General features: G+C 36.0%; 1 protein-coding gene across 2 annotated transcripts in view; it reads left to right on the plus strand.

The window, feature by feature from the left end:
- The window catches only part of SPATA17 (spermatogenesis associated 17), a 113,702-nt gene that overhangs the window by 40,968 nt on the left and 50,234 nt on the right, over positions 1–22,500 (plus strand). For both annotated transcript variants that reach the window (XM_058165423.1, XM_058165424.1), the window contains exon 6: positions 7,752–7,875. In XM_058165423.1, coding sequence (XP_058021406.1) covers positions 7,752–7,875 — 124 coding nt within the window. The remainder of the gene's footprint in view (positions 1–7,751; positions 7,876–22,500) is intronic.

A 22,500-nucleotide genomic window follows, 5' to 3' on the forward strand; every position in this document is an offset into this window, starting at 1 on the left:
TACCGGGGCAACACTCTCCCATACATCCTCACACTGTCCTATTGGGTTCTATGCTTAATATGGAACCCAATAGGGCTTCCATACCTTAACACTTATAGGAAAAGCCAACTGGTCAAGGCTTCAGAAAGACAAGGAGGGAGGGGGCCTGCCAGTTCTCTAGTAAAAAGGTTCCACAGGACAAGGCAACAGAGGAGCCATGTTTTCCAGATCCGGCTAGATTGCAGCATTTAAGGGAAGGGACCTGACATGCATCCATCCTATCTGATATGGTGGAATGCATAGATACCCTCAGGTAATACCAAACTGTTAACTTTTCCCATGTCATTTTAGAACTATAAGGTAATACCAGCACCTTGAAATGCATCTGGAAAAATTGCTATCCAGAAACAGCAAATGGTGGCAAAAATGGATTTGAGCAGGACCTTGTATTAAGTGTGGAATAGAAAGCCCTTATGAAATGTTTTTGAATATAAGTAGCTTGGGTTGGTAATTGGGCTGTTGGTCTGAGCTCTGAGCTTGGCAATTTGGTTGCAAACATTTCATCACCATTCAAGGAGACATCATCAGTGTGCTTTGAATTGTGCTCGTCCGTCAGAGCACTGGTCTTTAACTACCTTTTTATGTGATGCAAATTAGTGTGGATGTTGTTTATTCAGCTACTTTTGAGTCATGGTCTGACTTTGGACTGTTTGATTGGCTGGCTGTTGTTACTGAGGCATGGTCAGAAGAACGCCCTTCTAATCAGAAAGCTACTGCTAGAACCCATCTAATAGCATTGCAAATGAAGTTCCAGTTGGTGATTCTTGGAAACAATACAGCTAGTGTACATCCTAGAAATATTTCTGCTAAAACAGACGGGATGCCAGATGTTGGGATCCCTAAATTACAAACAAGAATACTCTTGCCTTTCTTCTAAGGATTTGTGTGTGACAGAAAATGTTATACAAGGTGCTGCTTGAATCCTGTTGTTACAGCAACTAATGGATGGCGTCTTTTCCTGGCGCTGCCTTTTAAAATCTCTGAACTCTTGCTTTAGCTTCCTTTGGTCAATGTTCCTTAGAATAGAAATGCTAAGTTCTGGATCAAGATTAGAACATCTGCAAAGGGACATGCTATGGAGTGAAGCTAAAGGGGTGAATATTCAAAAATGCACTTTTTTTGTTCCTGTCAAAATTCTATGGAATAGTTTTCCTCACCCCCAAAAGAAAGATAATTTCTTCCTTATTTGGAATTTAGGAAGAAATTTGAAATGATTTTCTTCTATTACACTTTTATATCTTAGTTCTTAAATCTGGCTATTAATATGTTGGCTGTGGTTGTATATTTTATACTTTTATTGCAATTTTCAGTTTTAGGGCATTATGTCCTTTAAATTATTCCAAGACTCCCAGGATTTTTGATTTGAACAGCATAGAAATTATATAAAATCACTATATAAAATTATATAAAATCATAGAAATTATATAAAATCACTACAACCTTATAGATTGTAGACAACCACAGGTACAGTATATGTGGTAGCTTGCTCAATAGTAGTAACTGTGAGAGGGATCTTGGAGTCCTAGTGGACAACCATTTAGATATGAGCCAGCAATGTGCAGCAGCTGCCAAAAAAGCCAACACAGTTCTGGGCTGCATAAACAGAGGGATAGAATCAAGATCACGTGAAGTGTTAATACCACTTTATAATGCCTTGGTAAGGCCACACTTGGAATATTGCATTCAGTTTTGGTCACCACGATGTAAAAAAGATGTTGAGACTCTAGAAAGAGTGCAGAGAAGAGCAACAAAGATAATTAGGGGACTGGAGGCTAAAATATATGAAGAACGGTTGCAGGAACTCGGTATGTCTAGTTTAATGAAAAGAAGGTCTAAGGGAGACATCATAACAGTGTTCCAATATCTCAGGGGTTGCCACAAAAAAGGGAGTCAAACTATTCTCCAAAGCATCTGATGGTAGAACAAGAAGCAATGGGTGGAAACTAATCAAGGAGAGAAACAACTTAGAACTAAGGAGAAATTTCCTGACAGAACAATTAATAAGTGGAACAACTTGCCTGCAGAAGTTGTTAATGCTCCAACACTGGAAATTTGTAAGAAGATATTGGATAACCATTTGTCTGGAGTAGTGTAGGGTTTCCTGCTTGGGCAGGGGGTTGGGACTAGAAGACCTCCAAAGTCCCTTCCAACTCTGTTATGCAGCTGCGCGGGTGATAGAGGGAGCCCCTCGTGGCTCCCATGTAACACCCCTCTTGCGCAGACTGCACTGGCTGCCTGTGGTTTTCCAGGTGCGCTTCAAGGTTTTGGTAATGATCTTCAAAGCGCTCCATGGCATAGGGCCGGGTTACTTACGGGACCGTCTGCTGCCACCGAATGCCTCCCACCGACCTGTGCGCTCTCACAGGGAGGGACTCCTCAGGGTGCCGTCTGCCAGGCAGTGCCGACAGGCAACGCCCAGGGGAAGGGCCTTTTCTGTGGGGGCTCCCACCCTCTGGAACGAGCTTCCCCCAGGACTTCGTCAACTTCCTGATCTTTGGACCTTCCGCCGCGAGCTTAAGACACATCTATTCATTTGCGCAGGACTGGACTAGGGTTTTAAATTTTTAAATGTCTAAATTTTAGATTTGGTTTTAAATTGGGTTTTATTATTTATATGTCTATTTTAAATATTTGGCCTTTATAATAAGTTTTTTAGATGAATGTTTTACTTTGTATATTTATGTGTTTTTTATATGGTTGTACACCGCCCTGAGTCCCTAGGGAGATAGGGCGGTATAAAAGTACGAAAAATAAATAAATAAATAAATTATATTCCTTATAGAAAAAGAGAATCCCTCACATTTCTGTATTATCTATTCTGACGTCATGTCCATTCTGTAACTAAATCTATATACTACTTTGTTTCTCAACCAGGTGTTTATTTCCTTTCCTCCGCAGTTAGCATGATCAGTAGCTTCTATGGCTAGGAGATAAAAAGAAATGAAGTCCAGTGCATCTGGAGGAACCAGACTGAGGAAGGATGATGTAGAAAATTCATATTTACCAATTTTAGTTCTGCTAATTTACCCCAACATTATTTGTTTTCTCCACATGCTTTAGTAAGATGGATGTGTTTTGGGTCCCTTTTTTGGAGCAATGTTACTGATAGGACACAGTAAGTGAGCCTTTTTCATTGCATCATCTGCTCTCTAGAATGACACCCCTTTTCCTCACCAATTCATGGCTAGCCCTCATCCTGCTAGTTTTTAGAAAGGCACAAAAATTTGGTTCTTTCTTTGGGCATTGAGCCCATATTGACTGAAATTCCTGTCAGAGAAATTTGGATTCCTGATTGCCTTCTAATTTTTACTGTTGGTTTTAATAATATGGGCTTTTTTACTATGGACATTGTTGTTGTTTATTTATATGTTGCCCATACATAGCCATATAATTTTCCTAAATAAATAAAATAATTTGGATTTGTACATTTGAATGATATCCAAAATTAAAAGCTATCATTTAGTAGATTGCCCTGGCAGAATTCAACCTTTATATTGTTCTGGGGTGAGGTGGGGTAGAGGATAATTTAATATGTTTTTTAATAATTTATCATTGAGATATTGTGATTAAGGGTTCATGATACTTTAGAATAGTTTAGATATGTATTATATGTTGTATGTATATCCATGTGGGAACATATATATTGTTCTTCTTCCTATACTATGTATTAAAAAAAAATCAATGTAAAGAGAAAAGGCTTGTAAGTTATCATCAGATTTCCAAGCAGAAAACCTGGATATTTTATAAGAAATGTCCATATTCCACATTTGAAGAAAAGCTCCCAATTCTCATATATAATCAGAGTTAGAGTTATGATAGTTATACATAACACTTTTTCTTTTGTATTATTTAGCACTTCTTTTGGGAGTGTAAGTTTTCATAGTTAATATTTGGAAAATCTATAAAGAATAATACAAAAACAGCATGTCCATGAAATATGTACAGCTATACCTTTTTATGCTTTTTATTAGCTACTCAAATTGATAGTGGTTTCCAAGACTAATAAGCATTACAAAAAAAGATAATTACTAAATAAGAGATATGTGCACCAATGTTGACAGGTGTAATTGTTTAAAAACCCGAGCATGTTTTATGTTTAATAATATTGTTACAAAAGTGCTCATTTTATTCACATTTTAGGGCTGAGCTGTGCTCTTTAAGGACAAAGAAAGGTCACCAGTCTCTCCAACTCCTAGTTCTTTGTCAAAAGTGGACACAGTTAATGAGGTTGATTTGGTACGGCACAAATTCTCAGACACAGATAGAGATCCTTTCAATGGAAACAAATTTGTTTGGCTTTACCAGGTTACTTAGCGATTAATAATAGCCTTGAGATGCAGGTCAAAAAGGTCAGTGTACCCACTTGCCAACACAATCTAAAATGTGCAGGAACTCCAGGTCTTCAGGCACTAAGACCTGGAAAGGCTATGCATAAAGTAAAACAGGCTATTTTCCAACTTCTTTTTTCATATTAATAAGCAATTTTCAAGAGAAGTGTGGTAAAATGGGGGCCATGCCACTCTAAGTAATTCATTTATTTTGCAATTTAATCTTATGTTGGAAAAAAATTACACTGCTGCAAAAGCAAAGCATGGTGATTTTTAAATGTCAGTATGTTTCATAAGTAACCTTGTATGAAATATTGTATAAGGAACCTTTAACAGTAAGCGGCAACACAAAAAAAATTCCTGGGATCAAAACAGAATAATATATCTTCTTCTATCTTTAATTCATTTCTGTTTGTTTTACTTTTACCTTGAACATTTAGCGGGAAAAGGTGCAAGATTTCTTAGCATGTGTTCATATACTATGCACCATGGGTTAATATTTAATTTAAAAAAAGACACAACACCATGTAGATTTTTAGAGAGTGTTATGTAGCTTTGATAGAATTTTTCCCACATTGTGCTCTTGACATAAATATATCTCATCACAGCAGTTGAAATATTTAGAATTGCAGCATGCTGCATATGCTCCAGTTCTCGGCTAGACAGAGTTGATTCACGTATGTTTCAATATTTGTTTGAATAATTCTACCACCTGCCATGAGTGTGTAGTTAGCTGTGAAGCTTCTACAAGACCCAGTAAAAGTGAGTATTCTATCAAAGTACTATAGTGAGTCTATCTTATCCAAGACCCGCTCAATTTTGTATTTCCTTCTAGCTATCAGTACCCCATTCTGACCCTTCCTCATCAACAGAACATAGGAAATTTACAGTCTGATGCAGTATTATGTTGTGGGTTCAACCTCAAAGAAATATTTGATCCTGTATCTTTAATTTAATTAAAAGTGTTAATTCTTCAGAACTTTTTTTAAAAAAATAAGGTGATATTACCCATGTTTATTCTTTTTGCTTTATTTCACAATTTTCTCCATATACAGTACCTTCAAGTTGGGCACTATGTTAATTTTATTGATTAGAGATCCTAGCTTGCATAGAATAATATAAGAATGCTTGAGGTAAACTCAAGCTTTTGTTGTGCTTACAATGTATTGTTCAAAGGAAGCTATCACTGACCAGTGCTATCCTTATCATTAGTGGGAAATACTAGCTATATTATTGGTTCTGTTAAGGCTGGTAATATATTCCCATCTTATCAATTTTATTAGAAGTATTATGTGCTATGGCTTAATTGGCATATGTCAAGATGAGCAAAGCAATCAATATATGTGGGCCCATTTGGGGATGACCATGACTCCTAGAACATTGGAACTTGGAATGTAAACAAGTAAATGGTAAATACTATGAATTAATTAATTAATTAAAATTAATTAATGAAATGAAAAATAGATATGTTGTAAAACAAGTCGGGGGAAAAGTTATAATAAGACTGAATGAAAGATTGTGGAGTGAAGTTGAATATATACAGGGAAAGGAAAAAAAAAAGGTTTAGATGCTAAGGTCAAAAAGTATGAATTGGTATCATCTAGATTTTGGATGGATATGAAAGTTGGAATCCACACTTCAGTGCCAGTTTCTTGTTCTAGTGAATTATGATAATAAAGAACCAGATATAAGGTTTGGGAAGGATTCTGCAATGTTCTGAATTAATGTAATGTAATGTGATGCAAGTTAATATATAAGGAGGAAAATAATTCTGATTATTTTAATAATGATCTGATAGATGGGAATGTATTGAGAAAGTATATAAAAAGTGATAAGAACATTCAGAGATCAAAGATCAATGATAAGTGTGATAATATGTGCTTAGAAAAAACTCTGTTTCAAAGGTGCTTTTTCAAGAGGCAACTGGAATTTCTGATTTTTCTTTGAGGACATTTTGCTTCTCATCCAAGAAGCTTCTTTAGCTCTCAAAGTTCTATATTAAGTAGTATATTAAAGCTATAATCTACTAGATAATATAAAGCTATTAAAATATAGACAGATTATTAATAATAGGGACTCTATTGTTAAGTTCTCTAGAATATGGATTGCATCTGCTGTTTTTAATTGATTTGGAATATGTTGAAGTATTATAAATATTTACCCTACAGGAAGTGAATTATTTTTAATACTGTATTTTATGTAAGATGCCCAGAAAAAGGTCATAACATACTTAATTAACATTTATTAAATCTACATACTTCACTGAACAAAATTTATGTCTTTCACATACAAGGTTAATTTAAATTAGCTCTTTCTTAATACCACTACCAACAAATGTTAATTAAACTATTACTTTGATATGTATGTGTACGGCTATATGTGTGCAGGGAGGGGCATGCTGTTATACAGTATTACCAATAGTATTCACATTTAATCTTCGAGACACTTCAATGTTTCTATAAATGCTCTGTACAATATTGTAATACAAAATAGAAAAGAGTAAAGAGGTAAAGAGAATCCACAAGATGTCCCTTGATTGTATTGTTACTGAACCAGACCCTGAATCCATCTGATCACGGAGCAGTTCTACAATGCCCCTGGAAAAGATCTTTCTCAGTCCTGCTATATGAATTTTTCTTCATTCACAAACTAGCTATAATGTCAAATTTCCATAGAATTCTATCCTATCTTTCTTCTATTTCTTCTATTTCTTTTCTTCTACCACAGAAAAATAGACAGAGGTTTATTGAATAATAAGGAGACAGATATTTCCTTGCTTACAAGCCCTACAACAATTGCCTATAATCATTACTACATATATGTTGCACGCTCATCTAAAATATTTCATTTAAAAATCTGTGTATGCTGTTGTAATGCTGCTTACCCTTCCAAAAACATGCCAGTACTTTATGATTCCTTCACATTTCAACATTACATAGAATATTTTATTTCTTTTTCTTAGTTTCCCCCCAAAATTAGAACATTAGTTTATATTTCAGAATTAGTGAAATTAGAACCCTTACATCTCGTTTCTTAGGAAACTTTTTTTAATCTGGATAAAAAATAGTCATGTCTCTATTATCTGTGACACTCAAGTCTTCCATTTGCTAAACATCTAAAACATGCATGTAGCCGAATCACACAGAAAGGTCAGTCATTACAGCACACTGATAGAATGTGGCTGTGCTGCTTTTGTTCTAACAGTACGAGGTCTGCATTGCTAAATTGACTTAGTAGGTTCTGAAGTTGATGACTTCACTAAACGGTACACAGAGTCAGCATATCATCATCACTGGGAGAGAAAGGCTATGAAAAAGGGTTTTTTTATTTTAATAATCATCTATTTTTCAAAAGAAAGTAATATGCAAAATTGTTTTGATGCAGGAAAGAACTAGAAGAGTTTGCAGAGATGAAGGAGAAAGAAGAGGTGAAAAAAGCTCTTGAAAGGGAAAAAAAGAAAAAGGATTACCTAGCTCGAAAGATGCATTACCTCCTTAGCACTCAGCAGGTTGGTGTACCTGTCCCTGACAGCTCATGCAAACCACTGGGACCCCTAGCTTGACAAAGATAAACTAGCAGGCTGAATGGGACATGACTTGTTGAAAAGATATCACAAAGGCACTACTTCGAGTTCAATTTAGTGCATTTCTATAGGCGAGAGCAGGTACCATGACTGCTGCGTGACAGCAGCTTCATAGAGACAGCATTAGCACGGCTGGCAGAAAGAGCCCAAGTCAGCAGTTTGATCTGGCACTGTGATAACACAACAGGAAGGGCATAACCTCACTTTAGAAACTCATTTTGACTGGCTTATTGTTGTGTTATCTCAGTTGTCAAAAGCTAGTTATTAAGCCAAAGAGCTATTTGATTTTTTAAAAATTTTAATTGAACTGAAGTTTGGGTCAGAATTACATTCCTTCGCTGTGGTGTTTGAATTAAATTGTAAGTCTAAGATGTCTTTTAAAAACTTTCTGAAGAGCTCTTTTAGGCTCCACACAATTACTTTCATTGCTCCTTTATTGCTGTTGAAAGTATTCAGACAAATCTAGTTAGTTCCTCAGAAACATGTTTCAATTCTGAAAAGTTGTTTGATGTGGGAAGTGTTCCTCTTTTTGATCCTGATTTCTTATTGGTGGGAATAAATGTTTGTAGGTATTTGTATTTAGGAAATGCTGCACAATTATTTTAATCTTTGTTAAGTAAATTTATTATTGAATATTAGTGGTTTTTTATTATAGCATGTGCACTTGCTGCTTAACAAGTGTCATTCCTACAATCAAGGATCAATCACAATGCCAAGTGCTTTCATAACCAAAATTGTCTCACCCTCTTTTTTCTCTCTGTCACATCAATCATGAATAAGTAATGGTAGAGTTTGTTTATATAAGCTGCATGGCAATTAATTATGGGAAAGTGAACTGATTAGTAGAAATTAGTTATTTTAATTGTAAATTTAGTGAAATCAAGGTTTGTTTGTGAAGAAACAGAAGAAAAGACTAATTAGTATATGAATATTATTAAGAATGAATTATTCATATGCTGCCAGAAAGAGTACTGTGAAAATAATCACCCTGCAAAAAAAACACGTCATGTTTTAAAACTTTAACTAGAATATATAATAACCTCTAAATAATTAGGAAAAAATGGAAAACTGGACTCAGGACAGAAGATCAGCATCCTTAAAGTTAATGTGGAAATTAAAAATATATGGTTTACATGGTTTGGAAGAAAAATTCAAAAACAAATTTAGTGTAGTTTTCATTTGTTAGCTGTTTGGGGAATAAACATGTAAAAATCATGATTGTGTCTGAAAATATAATGTATTCATTGAGATACTACTTAAGAACTGGCATTTCAAGTTTTAACCTCCCCCCACATGCCCAATTATTTATGCAAAATTGAAAGGTGTTACACATTCACTATGATCTCGTGGACAGCATGTTAATGCAAATATTTTAAAAAAATGAAATTATTTGCATCCGTTATAGTATACAGATTTTCTATATTCCTTTACATTTTTCAGTGTGCTTAAAGCTGGTATTAAATAAGCATGAAAAGAAGTTAAAAATAGAAACAGAATTGTACTTTGATTAAAACTCACATTACAAGCGGATGATGCCTGGAGAAATAAATGACAAGCTCTAAAACTTGATACTTATGAAATATTGAGCTTTTAATCAACGTTCTTCGTTTATCTGTGGTTTCAATAACTAGTCAAGTAACACCTAACACATTTAAGCCTTCCTTTGTTTGAAGAAAATTCTTTCTTCATGATCCCTGTAATTATGAAGAAACCTGCTATAAAATCTTTGCCAATGTTTCCCAAGTCATAAATTATGTTATCTGCTCCACCTACTGGTAGCCTTGTGCAAAATAATTGCACTGAAAAATATACCCATAGAGTAAAAAAAAATCTCTTTTTAAATACCTATTTCTGTTGATTTGACAAAATTTGAAAAAGATAATTTGAATTTACTTAATATTTTTCTTTATTGTTTTTATTAGTCACAAAAGGAACTTTGTTAAGAAAAAATATGAACCATTTTTTCCTCACAAACTATTCCTATTTTATTATTTTGCTAATGACTGCATAAAAGTTTATTTTTATGACAAATCAAATATGGGAAAACAAATAACCCATTTTAAAATAAAAGTAGGAAATACTATAATTAGTAAACTACATTTTAAAATTAAAGCTTTCATTAACTGAACATATATAGAGGGGGGAAATGATACATGGATTGGTTATTAATGTACAGTAATGGTTGAAGATATGAAATTAAAATTTGAAATGATATTGGGGTTGCCCGACTGCCATTTCAGAAAGAAAGGAGAGAGGAGTAGAAGGAGGGAAGAAAGTAGGTAGGAAAGAGTTGAGAAGGAGGAGGGGAATAAGAAGGTTAGAAAGGGTGGAAGAAGGGAGGAGTGGAGAAGGAAGAGAGGAAGTAGTAAAGTGAAGGAGATGAAGGAGGGGAAAGTAGTAGAGGGTAGAGGGAGGTTGTGAAGAAAGGAAGTGGCAGTCGGGCAGGCCCGAATTAGCAATAAATAAAAAGTAATGATTAATGATTGATAACAGATTGTACGTAAATATGATGCTGGAAAATGGAAATAAAAAAATTTATATAAAAAAAAAACTGGGGAAAAAATGATGTGCTCACATTGCTTTTCACTTTTAAATAATCCAGTAAAAGTAATTAATATATTATAGGTAAAATGGTTCATGGCAGTACAGGATATATAATCAGGTAAAATCTAAACTCTGGTCAGTTTTGTTTTGTTTCCTCTTCCTCTTTTTTTGGTGGGGGGGGAGACTTTGAGAAAATTACTGTTGATCCAATTTTAGTTTGCTCACTTTTAAAGTACTGAAAAAATGCCTAAAGAAGATTAAAAGTAGAACAATTGTAAGAAAGAAAATATGAAGCCTCGATGACAAAATATTGGAAGATAGATTTATCTTCTAACAAAATAAATAGAATATAAATGCAAGGAAAGAGGATATGGAAGCTACATGGAACTGAGTATAAAGAATTAAGCTACTGACTGCCAGATAAGTGTGTGAAGTTATACTGATGGAAAGTGTAAAAAGGATGCTTGGTAGATGAGAAAATGTATATGGAAGAGAATGATCACTGCAAAAATGGGGCTGAAAGAAAATTATAATGATATTAAAAGAATTGTTAAAGAGAATATAGCCAAAGCAAGCAACGAAGATTTTAAATTAATTGCAGAGTAAAGAAGCAGGTTAAATTAAGTTCATTTTTTATGAAAATGGAACTTTGGTTTTGTATGGGGAAGACAGCTAAATATGGATGTTCCAGTAGAATGACTGAAATTAAAAATGAAAGTGATGAAAGAACTTAGGGAGAAATATTTTAGAGATTTATGAGGGAAAGATAGTGATATAATGGATGAAATAAGAATTATAACAATAATTTTTAAAATATTAAAATACATATAAATATTGGGAGGATTTTGAAAAGTGGGAATACTGTAAGTATAGATGGAATAACTGGAGAAATGTTAAAACTAAAAAAATAAAATGCTATTTCAATATAATGGCAGGAGATTATAATTTTAAAGGCTGATTTTTCTCAGTGTGTTTTGAAATATAGACATGAATAGATCCTTAATTTGAAAATGCCAACAACAAAATGCAATTTTCCAGTGTGGATATTTAAATGCTTGTTGAAGAATTCTAGAGAAACTGCTGTTCATCTGGAGACATAAAGGAAGCAAATAAAAAAAATTGATTGATTCTGTGCTATCAGGTTATTTTCAACTCCTGGTGACCACATGCATAGAGTTTCTCCTTTGCAGGCTATTCTTTTTTTTTTTGTTCAAAAAGTTTTTATTGGTCAAAAAAGGTTTATACAAATACATATCAGGTATGGTAAATTTTCATTTTTCTTATACAAGATAAGAATTTAACTCAAATTTTTTAACACATACAACAGCCATATAGCAAACAGGTGACACGAAGTAGCTAAGTTTACAAATCTTACATACGCAATAAAGAAGGGTCAAGAATAAACAGAATATCGTACAAAAGAGAATAAGGAAAACCAACACAATACCAAATATCTTTATCACTTCCTAGTTTTGGATCTCAGAACTCTGGGTTCAGCCTGACCCAACTCCAGGGCCGCAACAGCGGCAGCCGCCTCCGCCCCATGGTCTATAACCTCCCCTTCTTCAATTCCTGGGTCATCTGATTCCTGGAGGGCTTTGTGTTCCTCCACGAGGCCGTAGCCTCCGCAATTGTACTAATTTTTTCGTAATGCCCTCCCGGAAAATCATCAATCCTCTGGCATCAGCCATCTGAAGCCTACTCCTTCTGGTACAATTTGCTTGACAAAAGTAATATTTCTTTCTCATTTCACGTACCTGTCTGGGAATCTGCCTCAGAATGGCTATCTCCTGCCCCTGTAAGTCAGTGCCCCACTCCTATGTTTTCTAAGAATTTCATCTCTCGTCTCTCTTCTCACAAATTTGACATGAACCTCTCTGGGAACTGCATGCGTGCGTGCATATTGTGAATTAACTCTATAAACTCGATCCACATCCCAATTCATGAAATCAACACCTCTCCCAAGAAATTCTCCCAACAATTTAGTCACAACATCTCTCAAATCTTCTTGGTCCACTTCTTCCAAATTTTGAAACCTAAGGAAATAAGACATTTTATCCATCTGTAGTCCAAGCACAGCATTGCCTGTCGTCTCCTCTCTTTTCTGCACTGCCCGCATCTCACCCTCCAGACCTTCCACTTTCTGCTTGTTTTCTGCTGAGACTTGTTGAGTATCCTTTAAATCCTTTTGGATAGTCACAATTTCTGCTCTTATTTCCATTTGGCCTCTTTGCAAATCATCCAGTTTCTTGTCCATATTGGATAACTTTTCCAGAATTCTCTCCATCTCTCCAGCAGTTGGTCTCTGACCTTTGCCATTTAAAAAAAAAATTCAAAATCCTCAGGCAAGCACAGTATCCTTGTAATTTCCTCCGGATCCACCAGGGGCACTCACAGGAGCAACGAGTCCAGAGTACAGTTAGTCAACCAGGAAGTCAAGGGAAGTGATGTCATCAAAATTCTCATAGTGAAGGCGGAAGCTGGACGCCACCACTGTTCCTCAGAGGAGGGGGCCTCAAACCTCCCTCCTAAATTTCTCCATCACCTCTTCTCCAGAGCTCCACAAAACCGTAATCTTCTTATTTTAAGTTCTCCTCTCTCCAGAATGACTCGTGCTCCTTCCAGCCGCAGGGGAGAAAACCCCCGCACTCCGGAGCACTCCACTGCCACCGATATCCCTTCCCTTCTCCATTCCTCAATTCTTCTCCGTTCCTGTTCACCACCAGGCTGCTGCAGTTATAAATCCAAAGCCCCGGTGTCACCGGGCACAGCGGCCCAGGCGACGACCAAAGTAATGGCCGTGGCCTGTGGCCTCCGAACCCCGCCGAGCCTAGGACGCGCCAGCATCGGTCCCCACAGTCCTGTATGTCGGCTGGGAGACCCCTGGCGAGCCGTCCGTGCGGCAGGTGTCCTTTTCGGAACACCTGGCCCCTGGGGGCCTCGGCGGCGGCCGGATTCGGGCACTGGAGGCAGGAGAAGCCTCCAGACGACCGTTGCCTCTGGACACCGGAAGTCGTCTCCCCTTTGCAGGCTATTCTTAACCTGTTCTCTTTGGTCTCCAAATCGAGCACTAATTGCCATTGTAACTGAGACCATCTATTTTGCTGCTGGTTATCCTCTTCTCTTTCATTCCAGCTTTCCCAGCATTAGATCTCTGTTTATATGTTTGAAATTGGATAATTTGAGTCTGGTCATTTGTGCCTCAAGTGAAAACTCTGAGTTGATTTATTCGATGATCCATTGGTTTGTTTTCTTGACTGTCCATGGTATTCTCAGCAATCTCCTCCACTACCAAAGTTCAAAAATTTCAATATTCCTATCCTGCTTGTTCAAAGTTCAATTTTCCATAGAATGTCACAGGGAACACCATGTCTTGTACAATTCTGAACTTTATAGATATGGAGACATCATGGCATTTGAATATCTAAATAAAAATATAAAATTTAAATTATATTTTTATTAAGCAAATTTGACTCATCTAATTTTATGTCTAGATAGATGAATGTCACATTATATCCCTTATATAAATACAATTATTATTAAATTCAAGAGAAATTTTCAAATATACTGAAAGATACCTGTGCATAAGAAATCAAACAAGCAGATCTTAGCCTTAAGCAACAAACATTCCCTACGTGTGACTGGTTCTAGGAAAAACTGACTGAACATCGATAAGATTAACAGTTTAACAGAGTTGGAAGGGACCTTATAGGTCATCTAGTCCAAATTTTTTCTTGAAAGCTTTCATTGATGAAGCTCCCACAACTTCTGAAGGCAAGTTGTTCCATTGGTTGATTGCTCTTACTGCCAGAAAATTTCTCCTTATTTCCAGGTTGAATCTCTCCTTGTTCAGTTTCCATCCATTATTCCTTGTCTGGCCTTCAGGTGCTTTGGAAAATAGCTTTCTTCTCTGTGGTAGCCCCTCAAATATTGGAACGCTGCTATCATATCTCCTCTGATCCTTCTCTTCACTAGACTAGCCGTGCCCAGTTCCTGTAAACTTCATCGTATGTTTTAGCCTCCAGTCCCTTAATCATCTTGGTTGCTCTTCTCTGCACTCTTTCTAGAGTCTCAACATCTTTTTTATATATGGTGACCAAAACTGGATGCAATATTCTACGTGTGGTCTTACTAAGGCTTTATAAAGTGGTATTAGTACCTCACTTGATCTTGATTGTATCCCTCTGTTAATGCAATTTAGGATTGCATTGGCTTTTTTGGCTGCTGCTGCACACTGTTGGCTCATATTTAATTGGTTGTCCATTAAGACTCCAAGATCCCTTTCACAGTTATTGCTATTAAGCCTGGTTTCACCCAGTTTATATGTGTACTTTGGTTTTTCTTGCCGAAGTGTAAGACTTTACTTTTCTCTATATTGAATTTCATTTTGTTAGATAAGGCCCAGTGTTCAAGTCTATCAAGATCCATCTGGATCTTGAGCCTATCATGTAGGGTGTTGGCTACTCCTGCCAGTTTAGTATCATCCACAAATTTGGTAAATTCCCTTCTATTCCCTAATTGTGAAGATATTGAAGAGGACTGGGCCTAAGATGGAAACTTGTGGTACCCCACTGCTTACTTCCCTCCATGGAGATATAATATCATTAAAGAATACTTGTTGAGTATGGTTTGTCAGCAGGTTACAAATCCATTTGATGGTGATGCTATCTATCCTACTTTTTTCTAGCTTACCAAGTAGTAGGTTGTGATCTATTTTGTTGAATGCCTTGCTGAAGTCTAAGTATATTATGTCCACAGTATTTTGCTGGTCTACTGATTTAGTCACTATGTTGAAGAATGAAATAAGATTGGTTTTAACCATGCTGACTTCTAGTTATTACTTTATTCGTTTCTAGATGTTGGCAAATCTGTTACGAAAATGCTCCTCTTTAGGGGGAAAATCAACATTAATAGCCATATTTAGATTGATTTAAAAAGGTATCATATACATGTAAACAAGTAGCAAAACTTTCCAAGATTCTAGGAAGCTCAAAAGATATACTGTAAATTGCATAATAATACATATCTGCTTATCCCTTTTATTACTTAGGATAATAAGATTGTAATAAGTGTGACAAAAAGCTCATTTAATATAAATATTACATATCCAATCAGAATCCTAGATCAATCCTTAGGTTTTGAGTACAAAAGTAAATGTCAAATTTCCCACAGATAACAGATTGCTTGGATTTATTGTTGTTAGTTGCGAAGTCGTGTCCGACCCATTGCGACCCCATGGACAACGTTCCTCCAGACCTTTCTATCCTCTACCATCCTCTGGAGTCCATTTAAGTTCAGGCCTACTACTTCAGTGACACCATCTAGCCACCTCATTCTCTGTCGTCCCGTTCTTCTTTTGCCCTCAATCTTTCCCAGCATTAGGCTCTTCTCCAGTGAGTCCTTCCTTCTCATTAGGTGGCCAAAGTATTTCAGTTTCATCTTCAGGATCTGGCCTTCTAAAGAGCAGTCAGGGTTGATCTCCTCTATGACTGATTTGTTTGTTTGCCTTGCACTTGCTTGGATATTGACTGGAAAAATCTGATGTCTCTCTATTTTTATATGTACTGTTAATTTTGTTTATCATTACATTTGAATATTGGTAAAGTTAAAAGATTACATTAAATTTATAGACTCTTTCTAACTCTAAAATAGGCCATCCCTATGTTAATGATTTTCTTGCTTGCCATGGGAATGTCTTCTAATTTAGGCCTCAGCTGCTCCTAAATCCCTTAGTCTCTTTATTGTCACTTAACTAGTGATTACTCAGACTGGCAGAATGCTGGTCTCCTTTCCTCTGATCTTCTTCTGGTCAGATGGGCATGATCTGCTGACATCAGGACCTTCCCCATCTTTGATAATTCTTCTATCATATCTCCCATCAGAAGTACAGCTATAACCCACTTTTCTAGATGGAGATTAGCAGAAATGTTCAGTGGAATTCTTGTGGAGGCATAATTGTAGTGGTTGAAAAACTATCATGTTTTTTTCTGTTCTCAGCAAGAGTAATTGAATGTTGAATATCTGACTAAATTCTGGTCCGTGACAGTGTGTTAACACTCTTGACTATCTCCTAACAGCAAGGCAATTATTTGCTGAGTGGGATTTTTATAAATCCCTTGGCAATAGTATGTCCTGATAATTATGATGAAGTGCATTGGTCAGTGTTGATTCAGCATTTCCATTTCTAGGAAATATTTCAGTTGAACCTCTCTATTCTTTTGCATTTATGTCCCCTTCCCCAAATCTGGTTTTCTATTTTCTCATACTGTGACTATATACTAAGTAAAACAAATTATATAGGTGTTCTGTGTGCACAGTTTTTCAATCATTGTCATAAAGGCTTTAGTAGCTTTTTAGCTTCAGTTCTTCAATATGATCAATATTATGCAGAGTTTTTTTAAATTTAAAACACAGTTAAGCACCACCTACCATTACAACAAAAATGAAGATACTATAAAAATTGAATTTGGAGAAATAAGAGGTGCAGAATAGGAAAGACAATGAAATAAATATTAATGTTACCCCATTTGTTTAAATCTACAATGAATATAAGCATAGTAAAGTTTTAAGTGGTGACAAGTAGATTCGGAACTGGAGGTCAAACATTAAGAACTGAAAATATGCAGATCACAATATGAAAGCAAAGATTTAGAAGACTAGATTTTCACTTACTTGGTGAAAGGAACAGCTCAGGAATTGCTCTTAGGAAAGCAAAAATAGATAGTGAAAAATTTAATAAGAAAACTAAAGGAATGTTAACCAGCCTGTTTAGGGAATTTGCATTTGACAATGAAGAAGTGAAGGTGGTATATTATTTTGTTTTCTGAGACTCAATAATAGATAAAGATAGACAGCATGCTAGAGAAGTAAAGAGGAGATTAATCCAAGGGAGAAAGGCAGCGACAAATTTAGATAAGGGTGAAGGATATTTCTATGACAACAAGGATCAGAATAGTTAAAGCCATGGTTTTCTCAGTGGTAGTGTAGAGCTATGAACCTATATATTGGGATAAAAGTTAAAGCAAAAACATTCGAATTTGAATTAAGGATTTTGAAAAAATTAATAATAGAACCATGGATTGCAAGAAAACTATATTGTTCCTTTAAAGCAATGATTCGCAAACTGAAACTCACCTACTTTGAACATAAACATAAACATAGTATATAAAATTATTTACCACAATGTCCTACCTGTCAATGACTACTTCAGCTTTAACCACAACAATACACAAGCAAATAATAGATACAAACTCAAGGTAAACCACTCCAAACTTGATTGCAGAAAATATGACTTCAGCAATAGAGTGGTCAATGCCTGGAATGCACTACCTGACTTTGTAGTTTCTTCCCCAAACCCCCAAAACATTAAGCTTAAACTGTCTACTGTTGACCTCACCCCATTCCTAAGAAGTCTGTAAGGGGCGTGCATAAGTGCACCCATGTGCCTACCGTCCCTGTCCTAATATTCCTTTTTTACTTACTCTTTTCATTTATCCAAATTATGATTATACTTTTACCTGTTATCTTATATATGATTTATAAATAAATAAATAAATAAAATAAGATGTAAATAGAGGATCACTGAAATATACCTGAAAAAGTTGTGGATTGCTGTGAAAGAAGGTTTTCATCCATATAGTCGCCAGGAGTTGGGTCCAATTTGATGGCATCAAACTTTGTCACAGGTCTCAGATACGGTGTGTTACTAACATATAGACAGGAGTTATTTACTGTAATTTAAGAAGTATAACTATGCTCCTTAAAGCACTTTTATTTTTTCTCAGGATTGTGGATTTGCCTTCTATAACTGCGGTGTGATCCCATGAAAGCACACATTTGGTTTAAGGAGTTGCAGACAGATGTTGTGTGCTTCATTCTGAGCATTCTGAAACATGTTGCATTTGAATCTGAAGCACTGTTCAGTCCTCATAGGAAGTCAATTTGATATTTTCCTCAAGTGTAATTTGTAGACCCTACAATTTGTTCACCCGCCGTGATGGTGAACCTATGGCACGTGTGCCCAAAGTGGCACGCGGAGCCATGTTGCCTGGCACACGCAGCATTGCTCGTTCCTCTTCTGGGTTTCTGGTGTGCATGTGCGCACAACGATCAGCTGGCCTTTGTGCTTGCATCAGTACCAGAAACCGGAAGAGCTGGTCTTCCATTTTCCAGCATGAGCATGTCTGCTGGCCATCTGATTAGCACATGCACATGTATGGTAGTAACCTAAAGACTTGCTGGCAATAACCTGAACAAACCGCAAATACATTCTCCAGCATGTGCAGACCCCTGGGCAACTCCTATTCCTTGTCTCAGCCCAGAAGCATGTGAAGTACTTCCTTTTTGGCACTTGGTGCCGCACGCTCATGCGCTCCCTTTCCAGCACTCGGTACTGAAAAGTTTCACCATCACTGCCCTATGGTAATAGAAGGAGTAGCACAATGCATTGATGTAAAATTATCCATGCATTGGAGGCTGATTTCTGTCCTAATTTATCTGTGAAAGTTGGCCTCTATGAATCAACTCCTATCTTCTTCTGGGATAATTAGAATAAGAAAGATAACTTTCCTCTTCCAAGTTCTGGAACAATGCTATCCTCTAATAAAGAAAATTGAGGATGCACAAAGTACAGAGCAAAGACTCTAAAAAAGAACCTTTGATCACCTACCAGTGATTCCCCCAGTCATTCAATTTCCTATAGTACATTAGCTTTGCGTATTGTACCAACCGTTTCATTTGAACATTCTAACCAAGGCTTTTCATGGATTATAAAGTCCAAAAAAGTGGCTATTCCAGGGTGGATAACACAGTAACACAGTAAACCTCAGAAACTAAATAGAAAGAAAAATAATGTCATACACATGCTTGCTAACTGAACTTGATGTTAAACTGAACTTTTAACATATAACTTTTATTATATAACAAAACTTATCAAAGTATCCTAATACTCTTCCCTCTTTTTGGCAACTTAAGGAGGGCTTCTAGCAGTGAACTAGCATTTCTTCTCTTGAGTGGATCTGTTACATGTGGATCTTTCTTTAAAATATTTTCTTAGACTTCCATATGCAAGTGTCCATAGACATTTATTGTACATACCAGTGAAACTTGTTTCACTACTTTGATCTTATACTTTAGAACTCCACCATATGTTTTGGAAAGCTGATATACTTAATTTTAAAGCACTTTATATGTATCACTCAGCATTGTCTAATAGCAACATTGTACTTATTCTAGATCAGATGTGACCAACCCGCAGCCCACTGGTCACATGTGGCCCTGGACAGCTACTAATGCAACCACACAAGATCATAAACTTTTAACATTATTATGTGATATATATATATACATGGATCCAGGGAATTATAGGCTAATCAGCTTGACATCAATACCTGGGAAAATCCTGGAAAAGCTAATCAAGTGGAGGATTTGTGAGCACAATAAAAACTATGAATGAACAAGGTGATTAAAAGAAGCCAGCATATGTTTGCTAAAAACAGATACTGCTAGACAAACCTTATTGCTTTTTTTGATAACTAAATTAGAGGAGAAGTGAAATGCCGTGACTATAATATACTTTGACTTCAGCAAGGCATTTGGCAAAGTGGACAACAACCTGGTAGGATAGAACAATGTGGGATAGACAGAACCACCACTAGGTGGATTCGCAATTGACTGACCAACTGTACTCAACAGGTAATCCTCAGTGGAATTTATCTATATGGAGGGTTACATGGGGTCTTGGGCCCAGTACTCTTCAACATCTTCATAAATGATCTTGAAGGGATAGGAAACTCATCAAACTTGCAGATGACACCAAGCTGGAAGAATAGCTATTACTTTGGAAGATAGGCTCAAGATCCAAAAGGATTTGGGTATTGGGTCCTATCTACCAAGATGCAGTACAGTGGTGAGAAAAGTAAGCTCTTACCCTTAGGTAGGAAAACCAAATGCAGAGGTACAAAATAGATGGTAACTGTGAGAAAGATCTAGGTGTCCTTGTGACCCACTGCTCAAGTATGAGACAGAAATGTGTTTAGCTGCCAAAAAAAGCTGGGCTGCATCAGCAGAAGGATAGCATCAAGATCACAAGAAGTGATAATGCTGCTTTGTACTGCTCTAGTGAGGCCACACTTGGAATATTGTGTATAGTTCTGATCACCATGATACAAAAAAGATGCTGAAACCCTAGAAAATGTGCAAAGAAGAGCAATAAAGACAATAATGGATCTGGAGGTTAAATCATATGAAGAACAGTTGAAGGAGCTAGTATGTCCAACATATACATATACTGTATACAGTATGTAAATTTTATGATCCTAAGGACTATAATAATTGGTCTGTGTATGAGAAGGACATCTCAACTAGAAATACCTATCTGCTGTCACTGTTGGATCTTGCAGTTATGATTTGGAATGACCAAAAAAAAAAAAAAAAAAAAGAGAGAAAGACAATAACTTTCAGAAGATATTCTTCCCAAAAGAAAATAAAACTCTCCACTTTGCAAGGTATTTATCTCCAGTTCTGGGGATGAAAAAGTCAAGGTATCCCATAGGGAGTGAAGTGGTGTTTTGTACATGTCTTCAAGCTGAGATGCTATTATAACTGTTGTGATCCCTTTAAATCTCCCTTTCCTCTAATAGGAGTAGAGAAGCTAGGCTTTATGATTTGCGAGGCTTAGGAAGGTGGGAACAGGCTCTTGTCAAACAAACTAAGATGGAAATGAAAATACCAGTAAGAGCAGATTAGTCTGTAGAGTAGTTTCAATTTGCTATCTGTTTTTGCTTCTTACTGTTTTTGTTTTCTGATAGGTGACTTACCTTGCACAAAGAAATTAACAATAAGGTTTTAGATTCACACATAATAGTTCATGGTTAAAAGCAAATAAATGACAGGCAAACTATTACAGCATTCCATTTTTTAAAAAAATTGAGCTGGAAAATAAACAAAAAGTTTTTCTTGAATAAGTTTAGATAAGCAAACCATAGTTAGACAAGCTACAACATGGTTAAACCTGATAGGTTAATGTCCTATTGTCCCAGACTAATTACAGTAGATTAGGTCTGTATAAAAATAAAGTCTTTTAAATGCTTAGTTTCTTCCACATATAACACAAGTATGATCTGTTCAGCCTGAATTGGCTACTTTGATGTTCTGCAAGCATTTAGTTAACTCTTATGGTTTTGAGGAAGAAAGATTTCTATGAATGCTTTTTAAAATGTATTTTGAAGCTGTTGTTAAGCACCTGTTAGAATTTGCTGTAACTAAAGTTTTTACGTATGTTACATATTTTTGTCCCTGAATCAATTGATTGCATGCTCAAAATATCTCTAAACTCTGCCTAATTAGCAGAACATTGCAGAACTGGTAACTCTGCATCTAGTATATTTCTGTATGTTGGGCAACCATCAGCCAAAAACATATTCTTTCCTAATACAATATTATGTTTTTAAGCAATGTTAATAATCTCCATGTATCAAAGCAAATATCATAAATATCCTATTTCCTTTATTATCATCAAAGGGAAATTAGGAACATGGATGCTCAGTTTGGAAAAAACCCATAGGACTGAAAATATTACACATGATATTCATTTAACCTGATCCTTTCCAGCAAATCTTTTCTTTTTTATTTGCATGCCATCCTCATTACCAAGATTAAAATTATACGAAGAAAGCAAAATGAAACATTAAAATAATTCAAAATATTAATGTAATGCTAAGGATGGCTGAATAACAAATGATACATTTGCTCATAAGCTTGGGATCTGGTAAAATTAATAATGCTTACAGATCATGCATGGGTGAAGAGAGAATTCTAGGGCAGAAAACTAGAAATAGTTTGTGTAGCTCCATTTTTCTTTTTCTAGTGAGTCAGAATCGTAGGGTTTTTTTTTAAGTGCGGAGGGAATACTACAGAGCTTTCACACCTCATTTGCCATATTCACCACTGTGCACTATTCAGCAGAAGACTGCTTCAAGGAGGTCAGTGAGAAGCTATTAGCAAAGT

Source organism: Ahaetulla prasina, chromosome 1 (assembly GCF_028640845.1).
Source record: "Ahaetulla prasina isolate Xishuangbanna chromosome 1, ASM2864084v1, whole genome shotgun sequence".
In the NCBI taxonomy this organism is placed as follows: Eukaryota; Metazoa; Chordata; class Lepidosauria; order Squamata; family Colubridae; genus Ahaetulla; species Ahaetulla prasina.